This window comes from Aquila chrysaetos, chromosome 6, assembly GCF_900496995.4.
Source record: "Aquila chrysaetos chrysaetos chromosome 6, bAquChr1.4, whole genome shotgun sequence".
Lineage (NCBI taxonomy): Eukaryota > Metazoa > Chordata > Aves > Accipitriformes > Accipitridae > Aquila > Aquila chrysaetos.
The window spans coordinates 13,221,655-13,248,366 of record NC_044009.1 but is presented as its reverse complement, the minus strand read 5'-3'; the positions used below and the strand labels follow the sequence as shown (position 1 = coordinate 13,248,366).

The window sequence follows — 26,712 nt, the reverse complement described above, 5'->3', positions numbered from 1 at the left end:
GTGGCTGCTTGAGTGCTGCAGAGTGTGGGATTTTATAGAGTGCAATTGTGAGCATTTTAGGTAAGTGTGAAACACAGTGCTTCTGTTTTGGTGGGGTTTTCTCTCTTGGTATATAGTAGGCTGCAGATGCAGGGATACCAGGGCTGTGCCAAGCAAGTTGGGGGTGGGAGTCAAATAAGCATCATGCTCACTGCAGAGACCAGCCAGGTTTGGTAAGCCTGGACGCAGGAAAAATTCTGGGGAATTAGCGAGCTCCTAATTGTGATGAGATCAGTTTGGATTCCGTGCCAAGCAACCACTCCCCATATCTTGAACTAAATTACGGTTTTCTTTAGAAGTATGTTTTTGAGAGTTGGTGTTGAAATCTCTTACATGTTGTTAGCCTAAATAAATGGGCTGTGTCTGTGCAGACCAGAAAGCGAAGTTAGAAATCAAGTGGAAAAAAAGACTACAGGAAACGCAAAAATGTGTTTGATTAGGTCTCCTAGAACTTCAGAAATAAAAGGGGATCTTGATGCATCTCATTCATACTTCTGTGAAATACAGATAGTTGAAATTAAGAGTTCAATAAAATACACAAAAGAGGGAGAAAGCAGGGCGTCTTCCAGAGAAGGTAGCATGGCAGAGAAGGGGCTTAGGAATAAACTTCCCTTCCTAGGAGCTATGCAACTGAGTTGGGTTAATTCCTTTCTTTTATGAATAACTTCTAAGTTTTGTGGATGGGAAATATAATAAATAAAAAGAAATTTTAATTGAACAGGAGTGCATATCTATAGCAAACTGTGTTTCCAGGGGAAGTATCCAACAGACACAGGCGCAAAAAATTCTTAACACTCCTGAGTTTGTTCAACAGTGCAGGGGTTTGGGAGGACTTGTGCAATGGATGCAATTTTTATCACCGACCAATATGCGTTGCTGTGCCAGGTGCTTGAAGTGAAGGTTTGTCTTTCTCTGTTCTTTTGATGCTCTTAGTGCTGGTTTCTGCAGGCAGGACCGCATCTAGTATGACAGTTCCCTTGAATTAGGGTTTCAGTAGCTGTTTTCAAGTGTGCAGTATATGGTATCATGCTTGCTGCTTTTGTAGGGAAGCCTCCGTGTAACCTGAGGCAGTCTGTAGCTGATGGTGGGAGAGCATTAGCAGTTAGATACTGGGGAGTTGTGATGCTTATGCAGGCTGTGAACCTCCTGTGCTTATTTTCATCGTTGGACTGGCACCTGGATTCTTGAGGTTTTTCTGTTCTTGTGTTTTGCAGGCTGTGGAGTTCTGGCCTTTTGTATTTTAGTGCCTTATGTAGACAAGTTTGGAGATTTGGATAATGCCACCTTTTGAAATGCCAGCGCTCTATGTATTAGAAGCCCAGGCGCTTCAGTCTTGGCAGAGCTGAACCTTCTCATCACACAGTAGGATACGTTTGCATTGTTTGTAGGGCAGATGAGCATTTTTAGTAATGAATTGCATGGCTTAAAGAGACATTTCAAGGTAAACCTCCAGTGCAGCTTAATTATATTTTTAAGTAAAATTTGATTTACAGGGTGGTTTAAATTAGATCTGCCAATTTGGACTTCAAGAATGGCTTTATGCTTACATAAATAACGGTTTGTGTGTTTTGTTTTTTTTTTTTCTTTCAACAGAGGTTGCAGAACTTGAAGCTAATTTACCTTGTAAGTATAGCATTTAATGGCATGCATTTTAAGGGGAAAAGGACCATTGAACTGAATGTTTTGACAGAAGTATGAATGCCAATGGTATTTGTTAACTCTAGGGAAAGCTGTGCAAATCTCTGCCACTTAGGCTTGAACAAGTTTTCTTTGTTGCTCCCTCTTAAGGGATTGTAGAGAGGTGGACTCTTATTAGTGTCCTTTGGAAGTCATATTGATCATTTGGCTCCAGAATTTGACTGCTGGTGGAGTGGGAGCTTTTCTCTCATAAAACGCCCAAAAGGTACCTGGAACGGAAGAGTGCATTTATTGCCTCACTCCTGTTTTTCCTTCATTCTCTCATTTTCGAAACAGCAGATTCTGATTTAGGGGCAGAGCAAATAGCTCAGTTCTCAGGAAGCATATTAAGTCAACCTAGTGCTTTTTCACTTAGCATGCAGGCTGTAACCTGATGTGTTTGTTAATAGTGAAAATACTTATGGAAAATAGTTTTTTAAAAAAGTGATCTATATTCCTTAAAAAAAAAAAAAAAGGAAAGGCAGGATAATGAGATAATGTGGTTTTAGCCCTGCAATCTTACTTGTAATGTATGTTATGCTAAAAGCTGAAAATACTAACAGCCACTTTAAATTGGCTTTTAAGAGCACAGGATAGATGGCTTGTTGCTTCTAAAGCTGAGGATAGATAGTTAAAAATCAAACATGTTTTCTGTTCCTTAGCTTTAGAAAGCCTAGTTCTGTAATGGCCAGCAAAACACAAAGCCCTTTTATAAAGGGGAGTAAAGTTCCTACTGCTCTGTATTTGTTGCTAAGGGTGGGTGTTGACAGTGAAGCTGAGTTGCTGCTGAGCTTTTTTCCTTCAAGCATTGACCAGAACAGCATCATTCTGCCATGAGTTCTTGGAATACAGGCAAGCATGACAAGTTATTGCTTAGTAAGCTCAGAGGTACATTCAGAGCCCATCGCTCGCCCTACGTAACTTCCTGTGGTGCATGTTCCTGTTTCAGAGTAATCTAAGACGTTTTCCCTGCAGGGAAAGAGGCATGAGCTGCTTGCAGCAGACTGAGAGTGTACGTGCAGGGTATTACCGTGCTGTGCATTCACACTGTCTTGTCCATATGCTTATCTTGCAAAGAAAAGCAGTCAATATTCTCTCTGATTTTGCTGGCAGGTAGCTTGTGATATTTCTAGTCTCTCCCCGTTAAGGGAAGCTTTGACCATGTTTTTTTATCTCCAGGTTAAACTTCTGAGTGCTGCTTCTGATGAGCATCTTCTATTTGCTAATGATTCTAAATCCAGATCAATGCTCAGATCTTAAAAATCAGGCTTTTCAGTATACAGACTGCCTGATGGGAGGAATTGCAAGGGGGGAAAAAATACAGAACAGAAGCAGCAAAAAGAAAGGGCAGGAAGAGGCGTTATTTAACTCTTCCTGTTGGTATGCTTTTCTTTAAGGCATAGGGACTTTACACAGTGTAATTTTAACTTTTGTTGAACTTTTTTGTGTAGACACTTCTATAGGATAACAAACACCTGAGAAACATATCAGGGTTTGTAGTTACTACAATAGGAATGCATTACTAGGGTTTGTGTACAGTTCTAGTTACTTTTTCAGACAAATAGGGTCTATATCTCTGATATTATTTAGCTCCTGGACTACAGAAAAAGAACAGCCAACTTGATGGGTTAAGAAGCTAAAGGCTGCATAATATGGATAATAATGTATCCATGGATATATGCATCTTCTAGCGCCAGCTTGACAGCTTGTCTCTGCCGTAGTCAAGAAAGGCCAGTTTTGTGCATGGGAAGTCAACTTAGTTTGTGTCATCAAATGCAAACAAAGGGCTGTTATGCTGTGAATTTGCATCTGTTGAACTGAAACCACTGACTAGTTTCATCAGATTTATGTTTTTATCTTTTTTTTCCACACTTGTTTTCATTCTCAGTATTCTCCTTAAATTCATCTAGCCTGAGAATAAAAACATAGTGTTTGGTTTGTAATGATGCTCCATAAACTTTGCTGTTAATGTGTGTAATTGGTTATGCAGAAAAAACTTGTTCAATGTGACAGCTGAACAGAGACTTCACTGGCTTTTGGATGAGGCTTTCAGTATTTATACTTACACCTTATTTATACCTTGCAGGTATAAATAAGCCTTTGTTAGCATAGGGCTGTGGTGGCATGACTTCTTGCAGACTGCAGTGTGTAATCAAATGTGAAGATGCACATGTTACCGTTAAAGAACTTGTAAGGAAGAGATGCTCATTCTGTATGCTGTCATCTTAACATGTAGCTACCATCTATGCAGAAGACCAAATCCTTTGGCATTTTAAAGTTTTTGAGACAGCATGGTTTACTGAAATAAGCTTCTTCCTCACAGCTCAAAGGTGAAGTTCTGTTACTGCTGGTGACCTGTAACTGTATAGGGAAGAGGTGCTTAGAGACAAAGTATAGGAGGAAATCACTTGACTGGAAGGTAGGGATTAATCAGGGAGTGAATTTGGAGAGTATGAAAGATGATATACTTGCTTTCCGAAAAGTGGAAGACCAATTGTCTGATGTAAATTATTCTTTTGCTTCACAGGTACGTGTAAAGTGAATTTTCCCGACCCAAACAAGCTTCATTACTTTCAGCTCACTGTAATCCCAGGTAATTTTTTTAAACATGATACTTTTGTTTCTGTGTGTGTTGATGTTTAGGAAGAGTAATTCCAAGAGTATGCTGAAGAATTCAATAAACTTTCTAGTCAGAGAAAGACTGGCTGTAATACAGTTGTTATTTTATAGAGGCAGTGGAGAAACTGGGCTGGATTTTGAGAACTAGATTCCAATCATCAAAACTGAGCAGGTTTAGGAAATTTTCAGATCTTGTTTGCTCACTTTGAAAATATTTTTTTTCTCTCAGCCAATTTCAAACTACCTTGTTCTATTTGCTGAGAAAAATCTTGGACTATGTCTAGAGAAATTACTGTATTACAGCCCTGTTATGTTGCAGATTTATTCTTTTCTACTGACTGCTTGATTCTGCAGAGGTGACGAGATAGATGACGAGATATAACACTGCTGGAAAACTTCAAATCTATGCATGTCTGAAAATGCTTAACAAGCAGGAGTCTCTTAGTCTTTGAATATTCAAGTATGTGGAAATTAGATCTTTTATTATTAATACAGCTTAAGTATACTGTGAAGCTTCTGCTGGCATTCTGTTCAATAAAAACATTTCCAGAATTCATCATTTCCATGTAAGTTTCTTAATAGCCATCTGAAATTACAGAGTTTGCTTACATAGCTGTGTGTTTTAGAATAGAAAGTTGTCTTTGTGTTTTATGCATGAATTTGCATGGAAAACTATTTAAACTTCACATGCACTTATTATTTTTGTGGTGTGTTAGCTTTGAGGCTCTGTGCAACTAAAGTGAGAACATCAACATGTGCAGTACACTGAATTGTTAGTTAGATGTGCTGGGATCAGAATCTCCCTGCCAACTAACTCCTGTAGATGCCCATTTTCTGTGTGTGCTTATTGACAACAGAATTCGGATGCAGTATGGCAGTCATCCGGATGTCTTACCTATAGAAATAATGGTTTACACTTAACAGGGTGATGGGAATGTTTCCGATAATCCAGTATCTTGAAGTCAAACGGACACTAGATGGCACTCTTGGTGCTTATTAGCCAAAATCAGCTAGCACTTCCTGGGCAGTAGAAATCTTGGGTGGTCTTTGTTAACCTGTCCATTCATGTGATTCCCTTTTGTGATGGAAAAATGACTAAGACTGCCCTAGTCAGTGTAATCAAAAATAAATGCAAATGCTGCTATAGAACTTTTAACCTCTCATTCTGTGTAGGAGATGTATTCATGTTTACTTGGTAAGCATTTGTCTGCTTGCACCAAATGTCCTTCAGTTTATATGATGCTGCTTTATTATATTTTAGAAATGAGTTGACTTTACAAGATCATCACTGTGCGAGGTAGGGATGTCTTGAATATGAAGCAATGATATTCATACTAATTCTAAGGTGTCTAATTACATAGTAATTTTTTTGTCTGTTAACTGCTGTGTGGCAAGATGTTGCAGTCAGAAGACAGTTGTTGAGTTCAGAGCATGGTTTTGTGCTAGCTTCGTTGCTGAAATGATCTTGGGAATGAGATGATCTTAATTAACATTTTGTTACTCTAAATATAGCTGCACAGCTGAAGTCTCTGCAGTTGCAGTCTGACCGAAGTAAACATCTATTTTCAGCTGTGCATAATTCAGGTACAGAATCTTGTGATCAGCTACAGCTCAGCACAGCTCTCTAAAGGCAGAATGTAATACATACCAAGAAAATATTTGTAGCTTTCTGATTCCCTTCATTATTGAGGTTTTCTTTAGAGTATGCTAAATCTTAGTTTTCTCCGGGGTAGCAGAGAGGCTACTAAGCAGTTGTCACAGAATTTTTCTGGCTCAAATGGCCCAAAATATTTGCTTGAGGCAACTGCTTTTGTAGAGTCTAAACAACGTTGTGTGAATCTCGATACTCTGGAGGCAGAGCCAGTTTTCTTTCTCCTGCCTGGAACTGTGTCTTGCGTTGAGGAGCTGAGTTTTAGAAATCCTGCTCATATATCTGGTTCTTCAGGGAGCGCTTTGCAAATATCTCTGCAGCCTTCCAATTGTGGAACAAAAGCTGGGATCAGCGCAGCTGCGGCTGCCAGGAAGTATCTAATATTGCCTTGCAGTTCTCACTGGTAGGACCTATGTAGTAATCGTGTGGAAGCCAGGGTTGGTAGTCTGCACAGCAAAGAGGTTCTTGCTGGCTCACTTACAGTTCTCAGTTTGCTTATCTGCAGTTAGAGAGATTGCATCCTTCTATGACAGATCTGGTAAAGAGGTGCTAATTATTTTATATTCATATTTTGTTTAAGTTCTCTTATATTCTGATTAATATTAGAGCTTGAATTCTGTAACCACATTTTATAAGGAATCGTACACCAAGACAGGTTCTGAAAGTAGCCAGCTGTCAGGGTACCATGAAGGTGCTGACTGAACATGTTTTTAACACTAGGAATGCCTTTTGCACTCAGCATTCTAGCCTTATGTTATTGATGAAATCTGTTGTCAGATGCTTTGTTTTATGCAGTCATTTCAAATGTGACTGGTCTTGAAAGGACAGTGAAAGAAGCTTCTTTAGATTCTCACAAAAAGATTAATTTGAATAAGAAAATAAACTTTACTATCAAACAGAAATACTTTCAGCTCCCTTGCTCTCCACTTCTCACAGTAACCTTTCTTAGTAAGTATTTAATGTCACAAAATTATCCTGGTGACAGTGAGTTTTAAATTAAAATGAATTTGTAGAAAATCTTGATGAGGGTGACTGCTTATTTCACATAAAAAATTACTTGTCCTCAAGAAATTCCAATTCCTTTGTTATACCTTTCTGCAGTGCACCATGAGTGGATATACAGTAGCATGCACTAGAAAATGGACAACACACAGATTTTACTGCCACAATGGACAAACCGTGTGTTTCTGAGGCAGATACTGCTGGCTTTCTCTGCTGTCTGAAGCTTCTTTTTCCTTTTGTCATCTGAAACAATCGTTCTGGCATTGAAACATGCCTTTATGCCACCACTTGCCTCTGTTCTTATTTTTGTGTCAGTACTTTATTGGATCAAAAGCTAGGAAAAATAAGGAGATAGATGCTTATAACATGGGTGGAGTCCTGCCTGCTGCACTGATATTTGGAGCACAAAATTGGAAGCTGAGGCTAAAACATGGTAATGACCTGGACAAAAAAAAAAAAAAAAAATTAAAAAAAAAAAAAGGTGAGTTTAGGTAGCTTGCACATGAAGAAGACTAAAGGAATATGTAGAGATAATGTAATCTTCCTGCAGTTCCCAGACAGTTGGGTTGGTTTAGGGTTTGTGTGGTTATTTTAGAGTCCAGTTCTTCAGGGAATTAATAAAGAGCCTGTTTTCTCTTTTGCATGCCATAAAATGACAGATGTCGGTGAGCATGGCTGAACATTTCAGTGCTGCTGATTTAAGGAGCTACTATCAAAAGCACATCCTTTGTGGCCTGTCCTAATTATCTTGCATTTTCTTTTAAAGCAATGAAATATTTTAGTTTAGTATTTTCACAGCACTTTTAGCCATCAAAACACCTTACAAATGCAAACTAAGATTAGAGTCGAGTTGTTGATAATGAAACTTGAGACTGAAGTGGGAGGGATGTTTGCTCTGTTAATACAGCTTGAAGACAAATTTAAGCAGTAGGAGGAAAACTGGAGCTCAGATGTATTCCCTTTCTGCAAAAGTCTTGTCAGTGGCCAACTTCCTAAGTTACGTGCTAAAGCTATTTTATTTGACTGTTTTATTTATAGCACTTTGCCAGAACTTCAGTTTTTTCCACCACTGTTACACTCCTAAAAAATTGAAGGTCTTTGTCCCCGTCTGTATGGGTGTTGTGGGACACAGGGAAAGAAACTACCATGTGGGAGAACCTATTTACTTGCTTGACATGCCATAAGATGACTTTATCACGAAGGCTTATCTTCTTAATGCATTGCAAGATTTCTGGCTGGGTACTGAGGCCCTCCAGAGATATGAATTTTTAATATACATTTCAGTGAGTGGTAATGAGTAGCATGCTTTATTGTTGCTTTAGTGAAAAGATTTACAAGCATACAGGGAGAATTGTAAAAAAAAGGGGGAGGAGAGATGCTTTACTCTTCTAATTTGATAAATATGGCCTTGCTTATTTTGTAACAGGACCAGTAGCATACCCAGTGCATTTTTTTGGTTAGTGCTAGCATGGATTGATGCCAAGGTAAACCCGAAACATAAAATGAGTTATAATGCAAGGCAGTGATGAGTATTGAATTGTCTTTGAGGGAGACTTGATCATGTAAGTACGTGGAAATAACCTGCAGTGTGAGACACAGTGTGTAAAGCGCTTTAAGTCTTCCAGAGATTTCTCAGCCTTACATAGAACACAGCAAAACAAATACGAGAAAACTGACTTAATACACGAGGTATCTCTTACAGCCTGTGGAGGTGTTAATATGCAGTTAGAAAGTGCTTGAGCTAGTTCAAAACATGTTTTTGCTAAGGAAAAGGGGTGTTCTTTCACCGTCTTGTCCTGCCACTTCTTTTCTGCTGACACTGATGATAATTTAACCCCTCTGCATGCTAGTTCATCTCAGTAATCCTGCAGGAAACTCTGCCTCTTTTTGTGGTGATGGTTTTATACAGTGAGAGCTTAAGCTGGGTTTGTCCCTTCCAGCTGAACTCACCTTGTCTGATTTCATCCTGGATGTGGAATCACTGGGAGTTTATTCTATGGCTGGGTGGAAGTGGAGCTATCCTGAGCTAGGCCTGTGTGGTAGGGAAGAGCAGAGAAAACGAAGAACAACTTTTCAGCTTTTTTTCCCCACCCCAAGCATCTCTTGAGCAATGTCAGTGTGATCTTGCTGTCTGTGCTTGGAGTCAAGGACCTACCTTAATGCTCTTGCATGCTGCAGAGGCTGTGGGCCTGGTGTTTTCAGTGTGTGGAGAGACGTGAGTGTGGATTTTCTCTTGCTGCTTCACTAGCAGGAATCTGACAGTCTTTTGGCAAGCTCTCCTCTTTTGGAGCTGTTCTTGAATGTTTCTTTTGGACAATTGTATTACAGTGAGGATTCATTAAATCTGAGGATTTTCTTTGACATAAGGCACATGTAGATACATCTATCAGCAGGCATCTATTTCACATTAGCAGGGGTGGAATATGAAGAGCTGCTGCGCACTTCACTCAAAGCCCACAAAAATCAAGGAACTAGTGAAATTAAGCCAAGGAAAATAACTTTCCACTGCTGGACTTCCTGAGCAACCTTAACAGTGTTGGTGTTTCTCCTTTACCTTGCTGTACCAGCAGCAGGCTTCTCCCTGCACAAACACATGTGGGTGTTTCATGTGATTGCTTATATTGGGAAGTGGTAGCTTGATAAGTGCTTGTGAACAAGAGGGCAGTGGGGAGGCTGTGGAAGGCTTTGAGGTATGTGGCTTGCACTATAACAAACACTGAATTACTGTATGGTGTTGCTTGTTTGTTTTAGTACGATCACTGAAAGACCTGAGATTATTTCGACTGTGCTTTTTACAAGGAACAGCAGCATACTTGGAAATAGTGAGGATTCCTGACACTTGGTTAAAAAAAGCTATTATAATGTGCTAGATGGTGGATAAAGTGCAGTTAGCTGTGTCCTGTAGGGTAACTTGGTGGTGGTAGGGTAACTTGAGCTGTGTGAACTCCCAGGGAGATGTTGGACCATTTTCCTGATCATTCCTTCCTGGAACAGTCAAGAGTCTTGGTTTGAGTGTTTTGCACATTTGACAAGGAGCAGCTTCATGAACAGGATATTGGTATAACTCACCTTTTATAACTTATTCTTCAGAAATGGCTTGCTTTATTGATTTTTATCTCAGTATATTTGAAAACAAAAGGTAAATGCTTTTATCTTGCTTTTTTTCCATAAAAATCAGAGCATGTGCGTTTACTTTCTAGTAAAGCATAGCATGCCTGAGAACGACTGCTTAATAAATCAAACACACTTCAAAATCTAATTGGAGTGGAAATGGAGAATGTATTTGAAAAGCATATGTTCTGGAGAGGTTATTAAAGTGAGATTTGCAATGGTTAAGGCTTGCAGCTTTGCGCTGCACAGCTCAGTGTGGAGGCAGCTGTAAACAGTACTGTGTGGGGTGGGGAAGACCAGCCATGTTCTGTTTTCATATACTGTGCCAATGCTGCTGTTGCAGTCCAAAATTTCTGATGCTGTTCATGGGCTGAACCTGTCAGTGGTCTACACAGGCTCCTGGGAGAAGCTGGACCATGATGTACTTACTTCCCAGCAACTCTATCACTGTTCTGCAGGCATGGGTCTTTTGGAGTGGCATGCTGGGCATAGTGTACAGTTGAGTCTCATCTTTGGCAGCGTTAGCTTTTACTGGCTCAGTTCCCTCTACAACTGGGGGTTTCTTATTTAACAGGGTGATGCCCTCTCCTTTTCGATAAGTCAGCTGATAAGAGATTGCAAAGAGGAGGAGGGTAGGAGCTGACTGCTTTCTTGTGATTATGGCAGTTACAGTGTGGAAGCTACAGGCTTGTGCTGACAGTGGTGAGATTGTAACGTGGACTGAAACCTGAGCAAGTGGATGTGGTGCATTGGTTGGTAGGAGAAAATAGAACGTTGTGCTAGATCTGTGTAGGGACTGGGAAGGCAGCAGGTCCAGAAGACAGCATCCTAAAAGAGGATTTTGATGACCTATGCTAGAGGAGCTAGTTTTTTGTGGTTTGGAACAAGCTAGATAAGAAAACTATTCTTAAGTCTTTCTGTAAACCATGGATTGCTTCACAGAACTTTCCTTTGCAATGTTGCTTTAAAAAATATAAAAAAACCCCTGTCATACAATGATAACCAGCCTTCCTGACCTTCAGGCCTTCACCATGGCTGTACCATGTGATACAGAGAGCTAGAGTACCTGAGGTAGTTTGAGCCTGAGCACTCCTCAGGTGTCCCAGACCCCCAGTGGTGGGTTGGGTACCTGTCTGTTTCCCTTTCTTAATGAAAAAACTGAATAATGGCAATGCCAGACAGACACATTTCAGATCACTTGCAAGCATTTCAGCTTCCAAGCACAGCTATCTCAAGAGCTGCAGGCTGACTATTATCCTATTACATTATCTCTGGTTAAATGCAACTAGATATTTTAAGATCTCATACTTTAAAATTTAGCCATTTTAATAATTTAGTATCGAGTCTGAGGTTGACAGACGCAAGCAGATTTTCCTAACTGATATATCATCCTAAGATAATTACAATAAAAGAGTAAAAGTAGTAAACTCTGAAACATGCTCTTGCACACCATTATTCATACTACTCACGATATGTGATTGCTAGCACAAGTCTGGGAAGATGTGCTAAATCCTGCTCCAGGATTTAGCATGCATTAGCAAGTGAAGTATGTATCCAGCTCATTCCAAGGGTCCATGTTGTGGTGCTGCATGCCATATGGCTGATGCGCGGCAGAATTTTGTTCAGACATGAGAAGTTCAAAGGTTCCTGTAGCTTGGTATTGCCTAGTACTCTGATCAGGAAGGTGGATTTTTCCAGGGTCACTCTGGAACCGTTGACTTTTCTGACTTAAAATTTCTGCTGTAAAGGTTTTGGGAGTGGAGGAAGACACTATGTTCACACTCTCTTTGGACTAGGTGGCAGCTAGTGTTACGGTATAACTAGGTTAAGTATTGGATGATAACCCTGTGCTGTTATTTTAATCTTTGTAATGACAGGTATTTTGTATTGTATGGTGTCTGTTATTTTCTCTTATTTAACTAGTTTTCTTGTTTTTTCTTTTCTAGATGAGGGCTATTACCAAGGTGGAAAGTTTCAGTTTGAAATTGAAGTTCCTGATGCCTACAATATGGTGGTGAGTATTTGTCATTAATCTAATAGTTATCATATTAGATTTCCTTTCCAGGTAATAGGACTTCAGAGGGAACTTGGCATTGAACTAAGAAAGGATCTTCTCTCTGTTAATAAAATGTCATGGGTTTGTAGAAGAATCTTGGTTGCCTGGAGTTTTTGGCGGTCATCTGAACTCCTGCTCAAAGTTGGGGTAAGGTTAAAAGTTGGGTTTGGTTGCTGGAGGCCTGGACCAGTTGACATTGCAAAATCTCTTAGGATGGAGATTCCACTGCCTCTCTGGGCCTCTGTTCCAATGTTGTGTTCCAATTACCTTTGTTGTGAATTTTTTTCCTATATCAGATCAGAATTTCCCTTTTTGCTTTGTCACTGTGCACCTCTAAGAAGAGCCTGACTCTGTCTCCTCTATACCTTCCCATTAGGTAGTTGTAGACAGCAGTAGGGTCCCCACCTTCAACCTTCAGTTCTCCAGGCTGAACAAAACCAGGTCCCTCAACTCTGCTTGTACTGTGTGTGTTCTGGTCTTATCACCTTCTCGGTGGCTGTATGCTGGGCTCACTCCAGTTTGTCGATATATCTGGTACTGGGGAGTTCAAAGTGGGACACGGATCTGCTCAAGTGCAGATTATCAGACCTGAGAGTCTTCCTTCTGGCTGAGGTTCGTCTCTCATCTGTTCTCTCCTGTTAATTATTCTTGAGACCTGCACTTAATGATTATTCTCACAAAAAAATATATATCTAAGAGAAAGTATGAAATAGGTGAACAGAAAGGAAAAGGTTTTTTTTCTTTTTGTTTCTCTGGGGCCTTCAAACTGGTGCTTATCGTTCTGGTATTGGACTTAGGTGCTTAATCCCTTTTGAGAACATGCTGTGGAGGATGTGGAAAGCACATACGGTGACAAGTGGCCTCCTTTAGTGCACTCTGCCAGTTCTACTGGTTGTCTCCCAGGATGTTTAGCTAAATGTCTTTAAAAAAATAACAATTTCGATAGTTATGAAGCAAACGGCTTTTCAGAGGACCTGCAAATGATTGTGATACCTTATTGTACATAAATAGAAAGCTCCAGACAGCTTGGCATTTAGAAGCATGAGAAATGTTGGTATTTCATTATTGTACTTGACTAAAATCACAGAACCTTGCAAGGGAGGGGGGGAGGTGCAATTACAATAAAAATAACTTCAGACATTGTTTTCAGAGTTTAGCTGTCAGAAGAACAAGATTGACTCCAAAAATGGAAAATAATTGGGGCACATATCTTGTTCTCAGGAATTACACCTGCCACTCTGTGTCCCAATAGTTTGATATGTGAGAAAACTAGACTCATTTGAGCATTTGAGTTGCAATATTTGCATTTAGGTATATGAATTGCAGGAAGAAAGAAGCCTCATTTACTTTGAATGGTTTTGAAAATTTTGCTTGCTTTTGTAACTTTTTTTCTAATCATTCTGCTTTCTGTTTTCTTACCTTTGGTGTTGGTAGTTCAGAGCTCTTTTCTCAGAGAGGCTGAAGAACGTGTAGGGGAGGATACTAGAGAAATGTGTCTGGGAAGACCCTTGGCTTTTGTGTTCAGATGCACTAAGTCTAAATACAGCATTGTATATATGTAGTAGTTGCAGTCACAGCGTTGTTTATATATATGTAAGAAGGAGTTGCTGTGGTCTGGAATGTAATAGCTTGAATTCCCAGACTGAGCTTGGAGAACAGCGCATTAATGCTGCTGGTATAGTAGAAAGGTTATGTTTCTGAAAGCAGGGGAGTTGGGTTCTCATTCCAGAAGATGCCTTCACAAGTTTCCTAATATTCCTTTATTTATAGTCTATGAATACATGGGCCATGCACTATGTCTTATAAAAAGTTCATGCTTATAGAGGACTGTAGCATTTCTGAAACAGCTTTGAATTTCCCCCCCTCCTTTTTTGGATAGTTGTGCTTGCCTTTCATAGTAATATTGGTCAAGGATTTTCTGCTCAAGCTGGTTTGGTTTTTTTAAGTGTTTAGAATCCTGTGTGTCTCTATTGATATACTTATATCTAAAACACCTACATGTACTAATAATGTTTGCAGTTGTATGGTTTTGGTTGTGGCGGTTTTTTTAAGTTCCCCTTAACCTCACCAAAGAATTTAATACTGTAATACAGGCCACTTTTACTAGCTTGTGTAAGGTTACACATGCACTATAAAGACAAAGGTGGTCATTTAAGGTTGACTGCATCCTTGTTCTAACTTGAATAAATTGTGCCATTGCATACCTGAGAAGCACGGCCTTCCATATAAAGGGGGAAACCCTGTCATGTTCTCTGCTGTCTAATTTCTAGTCATCTTCAGTAATAGCAGTTTAACTACTGTGGCAATGCTGGGCACAGGGGAACAATACACAACACATATATATGCAATATATACTCAGTTTCTTAAATTTTTGTGTTTAAGGCATTCACCTAAACAACACTGCTGCAGGAAAGTATTTCCTATGTGTTAAGAGGAGAACTGAATGTTAATTTTGATCTGGGTTTTTTTGATTCTCAGTTGCTATAATTAAAAAAAAAAATCTTCTGGTTTGTTATGGTTCCCTGCTCAGCACTGGCAGAAGATTTACAGCAAATGTTAATTGGATATTTTAAAATTCTGAGCACCTCTCATTCAATAGAAAAGTGAAAAGTTTGCCTTTGTACAATTTAGAAAAAAAAATGCAGTAGGTGAATGTTGGATTATGGTCAGGTTACTAATGAAAATGTATATGTTCATAAATACTGAGATAATTATGCTGAGGCCATGGTTTGTTTTCTGCCAGGCAGAATAAGACTGAAACAAGTGATGGCGGTGTTTTTAATAGAGCTCTTCAGACCTGCCAGTGTTCTTTCAGCCCATAAGCAAGGTTGGGATATCGCACATCTGTGTCAAGCTCATTGCAGTAGTGCTGAACAGGTTTGTGTTGGGAGTAAAAATACTGGACAAGACTGGCAAGTCATTATAGCCCTGCTTCAGAGCCTGCATCCATTTTCTAGCTAATCTTTTTAGCCTGCAGAAAAGAAGAACATCTGTTTTTAAAGCTACAAAATGCATAATTTATAGTGTAGTTTCTGTAACAGCATCCTTTAATTTCTGTAGCATGCTGTTGCGAAAATCCTGCGTGTTTGCTGCTCCTCTGGGGAATTCTTTTTTTGCCCTTCATTCCTCATAAGCAAGCATTCAGCTTCTGTACTGGGAAAAGTGGATGTGTAGAATGGTGGCACAGTAGAAGAGTATAAGAATATATAATTAAAGAGGAAAAACTTGGAAGATTTTGTGCTGTGGACTGCAGCCACGGCATACTACTCTGCCCAGGGAGTAAGGCATTGGAGGCTTATTTGGAAAGTAGTGGGTCTGTTAATACAGAGAAGTAATATATCCTCGTGCTTTAGGTGTGACTGACTAGGATGTACACTAATGCTTGGTACCTGGGCTGTAAACTTCCTTAGTGTAAAGAGTCAAGAGCCCAAAATGCAGAAGGGATGCTTTGTAGCGTGGATGCTTTGTAGGAAGTGCTGCTGTGAAGTGCCGCCTCTTGCTTGTGAACAGAGCACATGGCTGGTTAGGGCTTAATCAGACTTCCGAACTATTGAGCTACTGTACTGAGTATTAGAAATGTTTATTATGATTATCTGTAAGGCAATAAAATATTACAAGGGTTCTTCCACTGTATCCGTAATTAAGTGAACCTATTTAAGTTGTTGGAGAGGTGGATAATTTTAGAAGCATCTGAGCTTGAGAACTGGAAGGGGTTCCTATTTTTAATCAGCTATTGGAGGCACAAGGATGGTTCACATAGATTTGTGCTACAGTGCTAGCAGTAACTTTTGTCATCCCATTCCTGCAGGCCGATGGGCTGTTTCACTCTGTGCTTTATAGAAAGGCTGTAGAAAGGTAAGAGAGCTCACCGTGGGCTTTTTACTAAAGCAGTGTGTTTCCCAAAGAGGGGAACTCCTCCAAGTGCTGCAGTTGTGCATGGTCATGTTGGCTAGTCCAGTGATTGTGTTTTCATTGTTGCTGACTTAATACTAAACTGTCATTGTTGCTGACTTAATACTAAACTGTCTACCACCACAAGCCAGGCCTTGTTTGCACCTCTCGTGGTTCTGATGTATTGTGTTGTCAAGAGTAGACAGCCTAAGGGACTCTCCAGTTTACTGATGTTTTTATGACATGAGGTGCCTTGGGCAGTGGTCAAAAGCCAGGAATTTAACAGCAGAGCTGCTAATCTTGGATCTTTTTCTGGCCAATATGTTAATTGTGGAAACTGCAAACAATTGAAAGGGATTTGGTTCCTGAAGGATCAGATGTCACAATTAATGGGCTTCCATCTACCTCTTTGACCCTACTTTATACAGGTCTTGGTTTGGAACTGAGGAAATGGGAATTGGGCTCAAGTTCCATCATGCCTGTGTCTGGAAATTTTGAGGCAGCACGAAGAAGCTCAGGGACCTGAAGTGTATGACTGGGGCAGCTCTTGTGTTGAGACCCACTCCTACTGTAAGGCAGCTCCTCTTCCACTTGTTGAGCTGGGTAATCCATTCTGGCAAAAGCACAGGGCAGTGTGGCTTCATTTTCCTTGACTCTTTTCTCTGTACTATGTACTTAGCTGTGTTTGGTGTTCAGTTTCAGCCAGTCTCAAGAAGTTCTTCAGGAACTGGTAGGGGAGAGCGGCAAGAAATACCTTAGGGCTAGCCTGTAGCTCAGTCTCTGGAATCTGTATTTCTGTTAATGCCTCTTTTGGGGAATTATGTTTTGTAAAAACTGTAGCAAAAAACCCTGGAGTCGCAGTTGCAGGGCAGTTTACAAGAATGCTTTGGGAGTATCTAGTGTCTAGAGAAAACATTTCAAACAACACTGATTCCAAATTTCTGCTGGGAACCCATCCCTTCTCTAGGGAAAAGGTTGTGAAGAACTACGGTTACAGGACAGATAAGATATCTGTATTAGTACACCTGTCCCATTAGAGTACCAAATTGATCAAGATCTGAAACTGCTAATTAAGTTCATTTATTGATTCTTTATATTCAGTCATTTGGTGAGAATAATGGAGGGGAGAGATTATTTATTAGCTGCATTTTTAAAGAAATGAGACAAACTTGATCTGAAGCTTGTACTGCAAAACTTCCACCAAAACTAAAGTCAGTATATGTGTAGTTCTCAAATGCTTGCAATGCTTTCTTGTACCGTCTATATGTATTCACCAATATGTTGAAGTGGACAGAGAATGGATGTGAAAGTCAGACAGCTTCCATTGTCAAAACTGAGAGATCCTAAAAGATAAGTGGCTGCTTAGAAACGGAGAACAAAATTAATCCATGCACTGTTGTGACCCCCAGTTGAGGTTGGATCTCCCTGTACAGCTTTCAGTATCTGAGGTGAAGGAAGAGTTTGAGTGATGAAATAGATGGATTTTGTAAGCTTTGTTGTGCAAAGTGTCACATGTATGACCTGGAGATGGTTAGAAGTATTCAAGTGAAACAACATCTGGAGGAAATCTTGTGTGGATTTGTTGGTCTAAGGAAGACTCAAAGATGACTTGGAACAAGCTCGAAGGAGAAGTTTTGTCTAAAGAAATTTCATGATAGTGCTGCAGTTGTCCTGTCTGTGTAACAGAGGAAAAAGGAGAGAGAAAAAGAAAACCTTTGTCTTACTGTCAGGAGTGGGTTTTTCTAATTTCTAGCAATGAAAAACACTTTGATGAAAGGACAAAGGAATTCTTTTGTTTCCATGGTACAAAAAGAGACACCAGTTAATTCACTCTGACTGTGAGGATTTGGGGATTTTTTTTTTAAAACATTTAGTTTGTATAAAGCTTACTTTTTTTTTTTTCTACTCATGAATACATTCCCTGTTTGAAGGTGCGTATGGTAGAAATTTACTCTTTTATCTTGATCTACCAGCATGGAATAAATACTGCTGCTTTCCCTTTCTTGAGAACTAGACATAATCTTTCAAAACAACGCGAAGGTGTAGCTAATGAAAAGCTGTGCTGTTAGAAAACTTCTAAGAACAACATTTGTTTTGAAGGTAAAAAGTGTGAGACTGTTTTCTGCATGCTGTTTAATTTTCAATAATGCTGTGATCCAGCACTGGATCAGTGTCAGTCAGTGTCCCTGGAGTTACTGGACAAACATGAAATAAGAGTGGAGAAAAGTCAACATCTACATTATAAATTGCAGGTTTGTTGTGGTGATAGGCGTTTCTTCTTTTAGTGCTGGACAGATATGTTAGTGGTAGCTCAGTACCATGCATATTTTCTTATCTCTTTTTCCAAAGAGTCTTAGTTAAAAAAATATTTTAATAAAAAGATAATTGGATAGCTGAGAGCAAAGTGATGAGACAAAACACATCATGCTGCTACGCAAATACAGCTATTTGAACTATTTTGTCTCTTGGCTGAAGAATTCATGGGAAGCAGTGGAGGAAAATAGCTCCACATCTATAATGTGTGATTTAATTGAAGTTATGAAAGGTACTGGCCTGGGCTGATGGATTCCAGTACACTTACTATAAGAAATCATCTGCTTGATTGAAAGCTGCAAATTGTAATTTGGAGAGCATGGATGGAACAACATGCTGTTGCTAAGCTACCAGAATTTTTATGACCCGCTCTTTATTTACTTCACAAAACTAGAGCAAATGAGACTATATTTTAAGAATCTGTATTTCAAAACCCTCTATGGAATTCAGAAATCTGGTGATCTTGCCTGAAAATAAGTTTGGTGGCTTGTTATGTTAGTGTCTTAAGTTCAGATATGATGTGCCTTGTTGATGCTTCTTGTGGTACTTCCTATTCAATTGTGAACAAGTAGGTCTTTGTTTAAAAGAAGTTGTTCTTTTGACATAGTTATTATCATTGCATCCTCTGCCGGTTTTTCACAAACCTCTGACTTGGATAAGCCTTGGGGGAAAACACTTAGTAGTTTTCTGGTTTAAATTGTTGTCTTACTGGTTAAGTGTTAAGAAACTGAATGACTTGGAATGTTTTCTTTCCCCTGAAGGAGACAGGAGAAGACAGTGAATTCTCTTGGCTTTCTTTAAAGTTATGTTTTTCTAAGAAAATGCATAATACTAGCCCAGCTTTTGTAAAGAGTTGAGAGAAGCTAAAGGGCAGAGAAAGCTGGTGTAACTCCTGTACGTTATTGTTACCAGTGTCTTTAATGTACAAACCTAGGCTGTGAATATAAAATATATTTGCCTTTTTCAGTTCTATGACTTGGAACAGTGATATAATTTTATTTTACAGTGATAACATTCTGATCTGTTTTCTCTCCTGGCAGCCTCCAAAGGTAAAATGCTTGACAAGAATCTGGCATCCGAACATTACAGAGACGGGAGAAATCTGCTTAAGGTAGCAACAGCATTCTGTTGTTTTTTTTTTTGTTTTTTTTTTTAAGCTTGGAGGTTTATCTGTGTCATAAAACACTGTATGCTGTATGTAATTTTCATGCCAGTATTTTTTTCAACAGATTCTGCAAATCAGTGGCATGTGACCCCTAGGAACTTAGAAATCTACTGAAAATATTGTCCTTTCTGTGCATTAGAGACCACGTAGAGCCTGGCTTTTCAGGTTCAGACTTAACGTTTTGTTCTACTTGGGGTAAAAATGTGCACTCCAATGTAAAAAAAAAAAAAAAACAAACCAAAAAAACCCCCAAAAAACCAAAAAGCCCCCAAAACCTTAGTTGTTTTTTTTTCTCCCTCCATAAATGAAGTCCTCAGGCCCTGAGAGGGTTTACTTGTTTAATGCCTGAATGTGTTAAGTAATTGAAAACCATTTATATTTCAAAAAGGAAGGAAAAAGTGTTTCCTTAAACTTTAACAGTAACTATTCTATATTTGCCATTGTTTATTTTAACATTTAATATCCACTATAAGACACATGTGCCAGTTATAACAAAACAGAGTTGGAGTGGAAGTCAAGATATGAAGCCTGAGAGCTAAGCTTCACCGAAGTGAGAGGCTTATGTTGCTGGGTGGTTTTGCTTGATAATAAATGTTTCCTCTCCAATATCAGTTTCTGAAACTTTGTCGTTTCAGTTTTTCATCATGAGTACCTGATGGTTAAATTGGCCATAAAGCAAACATAAACAGAAGTGAGAAGCATGACTGTCATTTTTCAAGTTAATGGGACATAAAAGAAAAAGTAGATGAAGCAGAAGCAATGAATATAAGTGAGATTGAAAGCTGTTCTGAAAATCCAGAACAGTTGCCACCATTTGTAGCAAATTAGCGCTTAAAAAAAAAGCTAAATTTTTCATCTAGATTTAAAAATCATTTTAGGGCTTTGTTCAAGGTCCTAGTGAAAATGAAGTTGTCACAGGGCAATCTGTCACTTCATAGACAGGTCAGGCTCATCAGCCGATAACAACTAAAGAGCTGATATCAGTGCTTTTAGCCATAGTGGTCTATTCCAGGCTTCTGAGAAGCTCATATCATCAAAGGGTGATAGAAACGAGCCTGAAGAGGCTGCATTATGTTCCTGGTGCTCAATAGTGTCAGACTGCAGCAGGATTACAGGCAGTGAGGGATGACACCTGTAGACTTTACCTCACTTGGGGATTGGAGGATGTAAAAGCACTGGAAACACATACTAAATCCTCTGAGACTACCTAAAAATCTGGTTGTCCACAGTTATTTGGAGCTGGTGATACAAGAAGGTTGTTTTCGCAAATATGTATTGCTACTTTTAGCAATTTCCAGACCTCTAGTGTTTCTCAGTGCCTCCTAGGACTGTTGCATTTTACACAGCTGAACTTGTCACCTGACCTTAGGGAGGCTGATTAGAGGATCATGTTTTTACAGTTTAAATTCCACCAGAGTCCTTGTGGCTTAGTGGAGAAAGTTTAGATGTGTTGAGTCAAATAGTGCAAGTAAAGGAATGAATAAGTGAGCTGTTTGGAACCAGGGAACAAGAAACACTAGACACCAAATGATAGCTGAAAGTTTAAGCTCTGACTACAGTGCAGCATCTTCTGAGGTTAAATAAAGCCTCACATTCTTGAGGATATTTCACTGTTTCTTGTCTTTAACCAGTTTTAATTATGAAAGATGAACATAGTGTTGGAACATCATAATTCTAATGAAGTGAAGTCAGTTTTTTATCGTCTGCACTGGAATGTCAGCTTTATTTGATTGTGAGATACTTTAACATAGCAAACCTTTGAAATGTCTTACCATTTAGATGGAAGAACTAAAATAACTTAGATTGCTTTATGCCTGTTATAATGGAGAATGTACTCTATATATAGTACCTGCAATCAACTTATACAAGAGTCTCCACATTAAAATAGCTTCAGTTATTTTTAAAAGCAGAAAAAAATTCCTTATCAGTATTTTTCCTAACTGTCTCTTACTAAACATACCTCATGCTATGGTATGTGTTGGTTTGGTAGTCATCCCTGAATTAAAACATACCAAATTACTAAACTTGTCAAGTGTAATAGTTTTGGGCAGGAAAAGTGTTGTTTCTCTGTGCTTTATGGATTGCAGTTACTCTGGACCATATTACTAATGGACCATATTAATTAGGTCTGGACCATACTTGTGGATGTTACCTCCACTGCACATGTGGATAGAAAACATAGAGATACCTAGAAAGGATATGCATGCTTACTACATATACCAGTTGACTACTTTTTTGACAATGTGTAATGCATGTCACTATTTTTCTTTTTCACCCTGTTGATGTGATCTGAGGTGTGTTTTTGTTTTGTTTTGTTTTTTTCCTCCTTGACCCCATAAGCTTTTAGAATAGTTTAATCACTTGGAAATTTCACTGCTTTTCTGCATGTGGTGAGGTGGTCAGTGTTGTTGGATGTGTCTTTGTCGGTAATAGGCGTTTAGTTAAGGTTTGGTTGCTTTATGATGCAATATTAAAGGGTGCTGAATGGAGAAGTGTTTGAAGACTGATTAATTGTATCATCTAGTATAGCTCAGTGTTGCAATTTCTCCAGTTATAAAAGCTGATTAAGTTGATTGCTTATTTCTGTTCCCCAGTGCTGTTCCCAGTCTCCTCAGCTGTGCCAATGTGGAAACAAAAAGCTCTTTAGAAATGCTTTCTACACCAGTTTCTCCACTCATCCAGTCTATAGCATGGCTCCAGAATGGTTGTGCTGGTGGTACTGGGGTGATCAGGGAGATGGGCAGCAGGAGGTGAGCAAGAGAATAACCCCTATAATGTGTCCCTGTCAGCGGAGGGTTTCTGAAATGGATTTACAGCTCTTTAATTCAAAGTTACCTTGAATGATACTTTCTGTTGGTAAAAGGAAGGCAGAAGTTTTGTTGGAATTGGCATTTTATGTTGATAAATGTGTTCATCTGAGATCTTTACATAAAGCAGTTTTTCTCCAGGACTGATCTCCCAATTACAGTAATTTTTTAGTCTCTTGAGCTGTAAATCATGTCAGCTGGAGTTTCAGAAAGTTTTAAACTTGCTAGAGCCGTGCAGTTCCCAGTTCAGTAGACGTTTTTGCAAGATCTCTTTAGGATGCTGTGTATTTAAAAATAAAAAAATTCCTCAAAGCTTTTCTCCATTCAGGGGTTACAGAATGAAAAGATATTTGTGGAAATGAAAGCTGAGCAGCTGGCTGGTCACATCAGTGGCTGTTTTGGTTACTATAGCTTCAAAAATAGTGATTTTTGCAGTCTTCCCATAGGAACTCAGGTATAAGGAGTTGAAATCATATTCTGGGAGGTCTCCTTAGATACAAACACCAGATGTTAAGGTGTGGTTATCAGTTCCAGTCCCCCCCATGACTGAGGACACACTCGACTTTTCTCAGACACTACTACAGCTGAAGACAAAGCAAATGGAAATATTGTTTTACTGTTCTTCCCTGTTCCTGGTGAAGTTCCTCGACTGACAACCTCCTGCTTGTGCCATAGCACTCCTGTTCCTGTCAGCCCTGCTGCTTCTTCCCCAAGGCATGCACTCACTCACCAGCTTTAGTAATTTGAAATGCTGCAGAAATTGTACAGTTGGTTTACCCCTCTCTTTACTTTTGCAAATTAATTCTCGAGCATCACAAGGGAAGCCTCTGAATGTTTATTCAATCTAAATAATGCTAGATGAGCTTTCTGGCAGTTCTGTATGAGACAGCAAAGTCCTGGCAATTTTAGAATAGTCACTTCAAGTAAACAGGTTCTTCTGCCCATCAGGTGTCTTGAAACCCTGGTAGAACAGGTGGCTTTTGTGGTGTATCTGGCAGCTTGTCAAAGGCAGCCTCTTGAAGCACTGAGTGGGTGAGAAACTCTGCTGGTTGTGCCATTTGAGAACTTCCTAGTAGCCCAGGTCCCCTATGGCAGCAGGACCCGTGGATGACAGGTCTTTGAACAGAAGCTACAGGCAGATGCTTGTTCATTCACTAAACTAGTTCATGATGTGTTTTGTGTATTTCTACTCATTTAGATGTTCATTCTGTGGTGTGCATGATGCTCTGAGAACAGGTCACCATTCAGACCTCTGAACTGTCTGGTAGTTATTTCTAGGCCATCCACATAGAGAGCATGAGATAGGGTTTCTCTAGACAGCCCGTGCTGGGAAAAGGTTTGCTTAGGGGCCTAATGATCATTCCCAATCTGTAGGAAGAAACAGGATGCTGCTCTAAAAATGAATTATAACAGCAAATGAGAAATACTAGCCAAAGGTACACTTACCTATCTTCATAGCTTTTCTGCCAGAGCTCTGAGAGGTATGAGTGTCTCCTCAAGTCCTGGCTGCTGGTGTCTCCAGCTGGAGATGTGCCAAGAGAGCTCTGAGGCTTTGGGAAGCTGGAGGGGTGTTAGTGAGGCTTAGCTGATGTGCTCAGGCACTCTAGTGATAGAGCCTTTTGGCTCTATCAGTGGATATTTTTATGATTTTATTGTGTATTAACTTACTCCTCGCTTTTAAGTTCACAGTGAGGTATATGAAGAGCCAAAGGGGAGTACTGTAGCACAATTTTATGAACAGACAGAAAGCAAGCTAAAAAGTCTGTTATTTGCTCAAAATCTGAAAATCCTGGCTCTTGCCTGTTCAGTGGCATTGTTGCTTTTACTTTTTTAATACGAACAAAAATCTCAGCCGCAAGATGTTATTTTTAATGTTCTTGAAATCAGTTTTGAGCTGCACTAGTGGTAATGGCATATTTTATCTTTTTTAAAGGTACAGAAATGAGATTAGCAGCACAGTTAAGATGGAATAGTCTTGTCCAGTATGATCATCCTGTTCCTAGCCTCTCTACATTGAACGAGGAGTAATGCTAGTTGTAGTATATTTCCTTGGATTAGAAACTTGATGCATTCAGTAAATAACTATGGATAGCCTGTATGGTCCAGTCATCTACTGTAATTTAAAAATTACTTGATACATGTCATCCTGGAAGTTGGTAAAACCTAATAGTTTAAGACTATTTCACTTTAACCCTATCATTTCAGTAGTAGAAGCTGCTGGTGGTGATGAATTTTCATGCTTTGCTACTTTGCTGTATTTTCCAGTTTTAGATTACTTAACAGAGGAAGATGTGACTGTGAAATAATGCTTCAAGTGGTTTTCCAGACCTTCTCATTCAGATTATTACTTTTTTCATGAATGTGAGCAGGACTTCAGCTTATTTCTCAATTATGCTCTAATCTCCAACATTTTTACTTCTCATAACTGCTGATGTTTTGACCTGAAAGGTCCAGAAATGCCTGACCAGCTGAATACAACTCAATGATTTCAACTTGTAAATAGGTCAACAGCTTCACTGGACTTACTATCTAGCATAATATGCAGGTCATATAAAATTTCTATACAGTATGTGTGTATGTAGGAAAGTCTGTATCTTAATTATATTAATATTCATATATATTTATATTAAAATTCAAGAGCATGTATTATAGTTTATAAGGAACTTTTTCCTCCTGTAAGCAATCTCTCTTGCCCAGAGTAGTCTTCATCGTGATTTCCAGTTGGGGATGTATGGTGTTGAGTTTGTCTGTAAGGCCTTAAAACATTGTGTGCAATATAGCTCACCTGCTGGAAGAGGACTGTAAGACCCTGCTGCTAGACTGTCCTGTGCTGCGTCCCTGGAGGCTTGAGCTGCATCTGTTCATGAACAGATGGCTGTTGCAGAACCTTCTTGAGCAGACAGGCCAAAACTTTTTCACTTTCCTATCTCTGCTTTTGAGAAGCTGAAGTCCACTCACAGAAGAGAGGATGATAATCCTCTTTCTTGCAAATTAGTTATCCCACCAAAAATACCCTTTTTTTTGGATGGAAATGTGCAGATTTGGTGAGAGGTTATTCTGTAAGCCTGTCTCTTCACCAAAGATGAACGTGTTCTAAACCGGAGTGCATGTGTCTTGTGTGCTCAGGGGAAAACAAAGGTTCGATGTTGAGACTGTGTCACAAGGATTTGTCACACTTAATTTGGTTGATGAAAATAATTCAGGTTTTTTTGACAAAGGTTGAGCTCAGATTCGGATATCTGTAATGACATTATGTAGAATATAATTCTAGGAAGACATAACAATTCTTGTGCTTTAAAATCCCAGTACCTAGATATAGTGCAAGAGGTAATTCTTATGTTGCAATTACTTCCTAAGTTCTTAATGTTTTCTGAGAAGATTTCTGACAAAGGTTGTTTAAGTAGAAGTTGCACTGTATAATACGTGTGTCTTTTTTCCAGTTTATTGAGAGAACATTCAATTGATGGCACTGGCTGGGCTCCAACTAGAACATTAAAGGTACTATTTCCTTTTAGATATGTACGTCGGACTAGATATATCTTTTAAAATACTTTTACGGACTTGGAAAGAGACAAATAATGCTGTTTGCTCTAGAAACAACTGGGTTTTTGTCTTTCAACAACTGTTGGTGGCAATACTGAAAAGTACAGTGCTAACTGATTATAGAAATGTTTGCTGGTTTTAGCATAGCTGCACAAATACTGCTTTGACTGATAAAAGGTTTTGTAGGTGGTATGACAGCAGGTGATGCTGAGAAACCATGCTTGGTAAGGGTGGTCTGCTTTTTTTTTTACCCAGGCAACAAATACAAGAGCATGATGTGGGCGGGACTAAGAGTAATCCATAACCCTTGTAATTTCCATTGTATTGACATTCCTGATAAATAAATAGTCTGTCTTTCCCCCCGCCTCCTCTGACTAGAGGAACTTGGGAAAGTGGGAGGCAAGTTGCATTTGGGAGAAATGCCATGTGGAACACAGAGTGTAGTTACTGCATTGTCTTGAATTCTGTTTCATCCCCAGTGTTCAAAGGGGGGAGCAGCACAGCTGCACTTAGGTATTGCATGAAGCAGGGCCTCTTGGCTGTTTTAGTCACTCCAGTAGGGAACTGCCTCTTCCCTTGCCTCAAATGTCGTTTTACCTGAGTCACTAAAATGTAAGTGAAATCTGGCCCCTGTAAAATTGCTGGTAGTTGTGCCACTGTGATTGCAGAATGACTTCAGAGGTTGGTCCCACCACAGCTGGGCATTGTTGACAAATTCAGAGTCATGGTTCTTGTATGAAATATTCTCAGGGAGATTGTCACAAAGGACATGTGCTTCAGTGCAGTGACTGCTCTTGCCTTGCTATGGGAAGCAGTTGGTTGTCCATTTACTGTTACA

At 39.3% G+C, this 26,712-nt stretch overlaps 1 protein-coding gene across 10 annotated transcripts in view; it reads left to right on the top strand.

Moving 5' to 3' along the window:
* UBE2F (ubiquitin conjugating enzyme E2 F (putative)) overlaps positions 1 to 26,712 on the top strand; it is an 86,192-nt gene that overhangs the window by 11,667 nt on the left and 47,813 nt on the right. For 5 of the 10 annotated variants that reach the window (XR_005932616.1, XM_030017454.2, XM_041124147.1 and 2 more), the window contains 5 exons: positions 1,633 to 1,662; positions 4,244 to 4,309; positions 12,046 to 12,113; positions 19,400 to 19,470; positions 25,772 to 25,829. Coding sequence is in view for 8 of the 10 variants with exons in the window: in XM_030017454.2 (XP_029873314.1) it covers positions 1,633 to 1,662; positions 4,244 to 4,309; positions 12,046 to 12,113; positions 19,400 to 19,470; positions 25,772 to 25,829 (293 nt within the window). In the remaining 2 variants the exon portion in view is untranslated. Of the gene's footprint in view, positions 1 to 1,632; positions 1,663 to 4,243; positions 4,310 to 12,045; positions 12,114 to 19,399; positions 19,471 to 22,118; positions 22,275 to 25,771; positions 25,830 to 26,712 lie in introns of all 10 variants that reach the window. The other 5 variants (XR_005932615.1, XM_030017451.2, XM_041124144.1 and 2 more) reach the window with 2 other exon arrangements.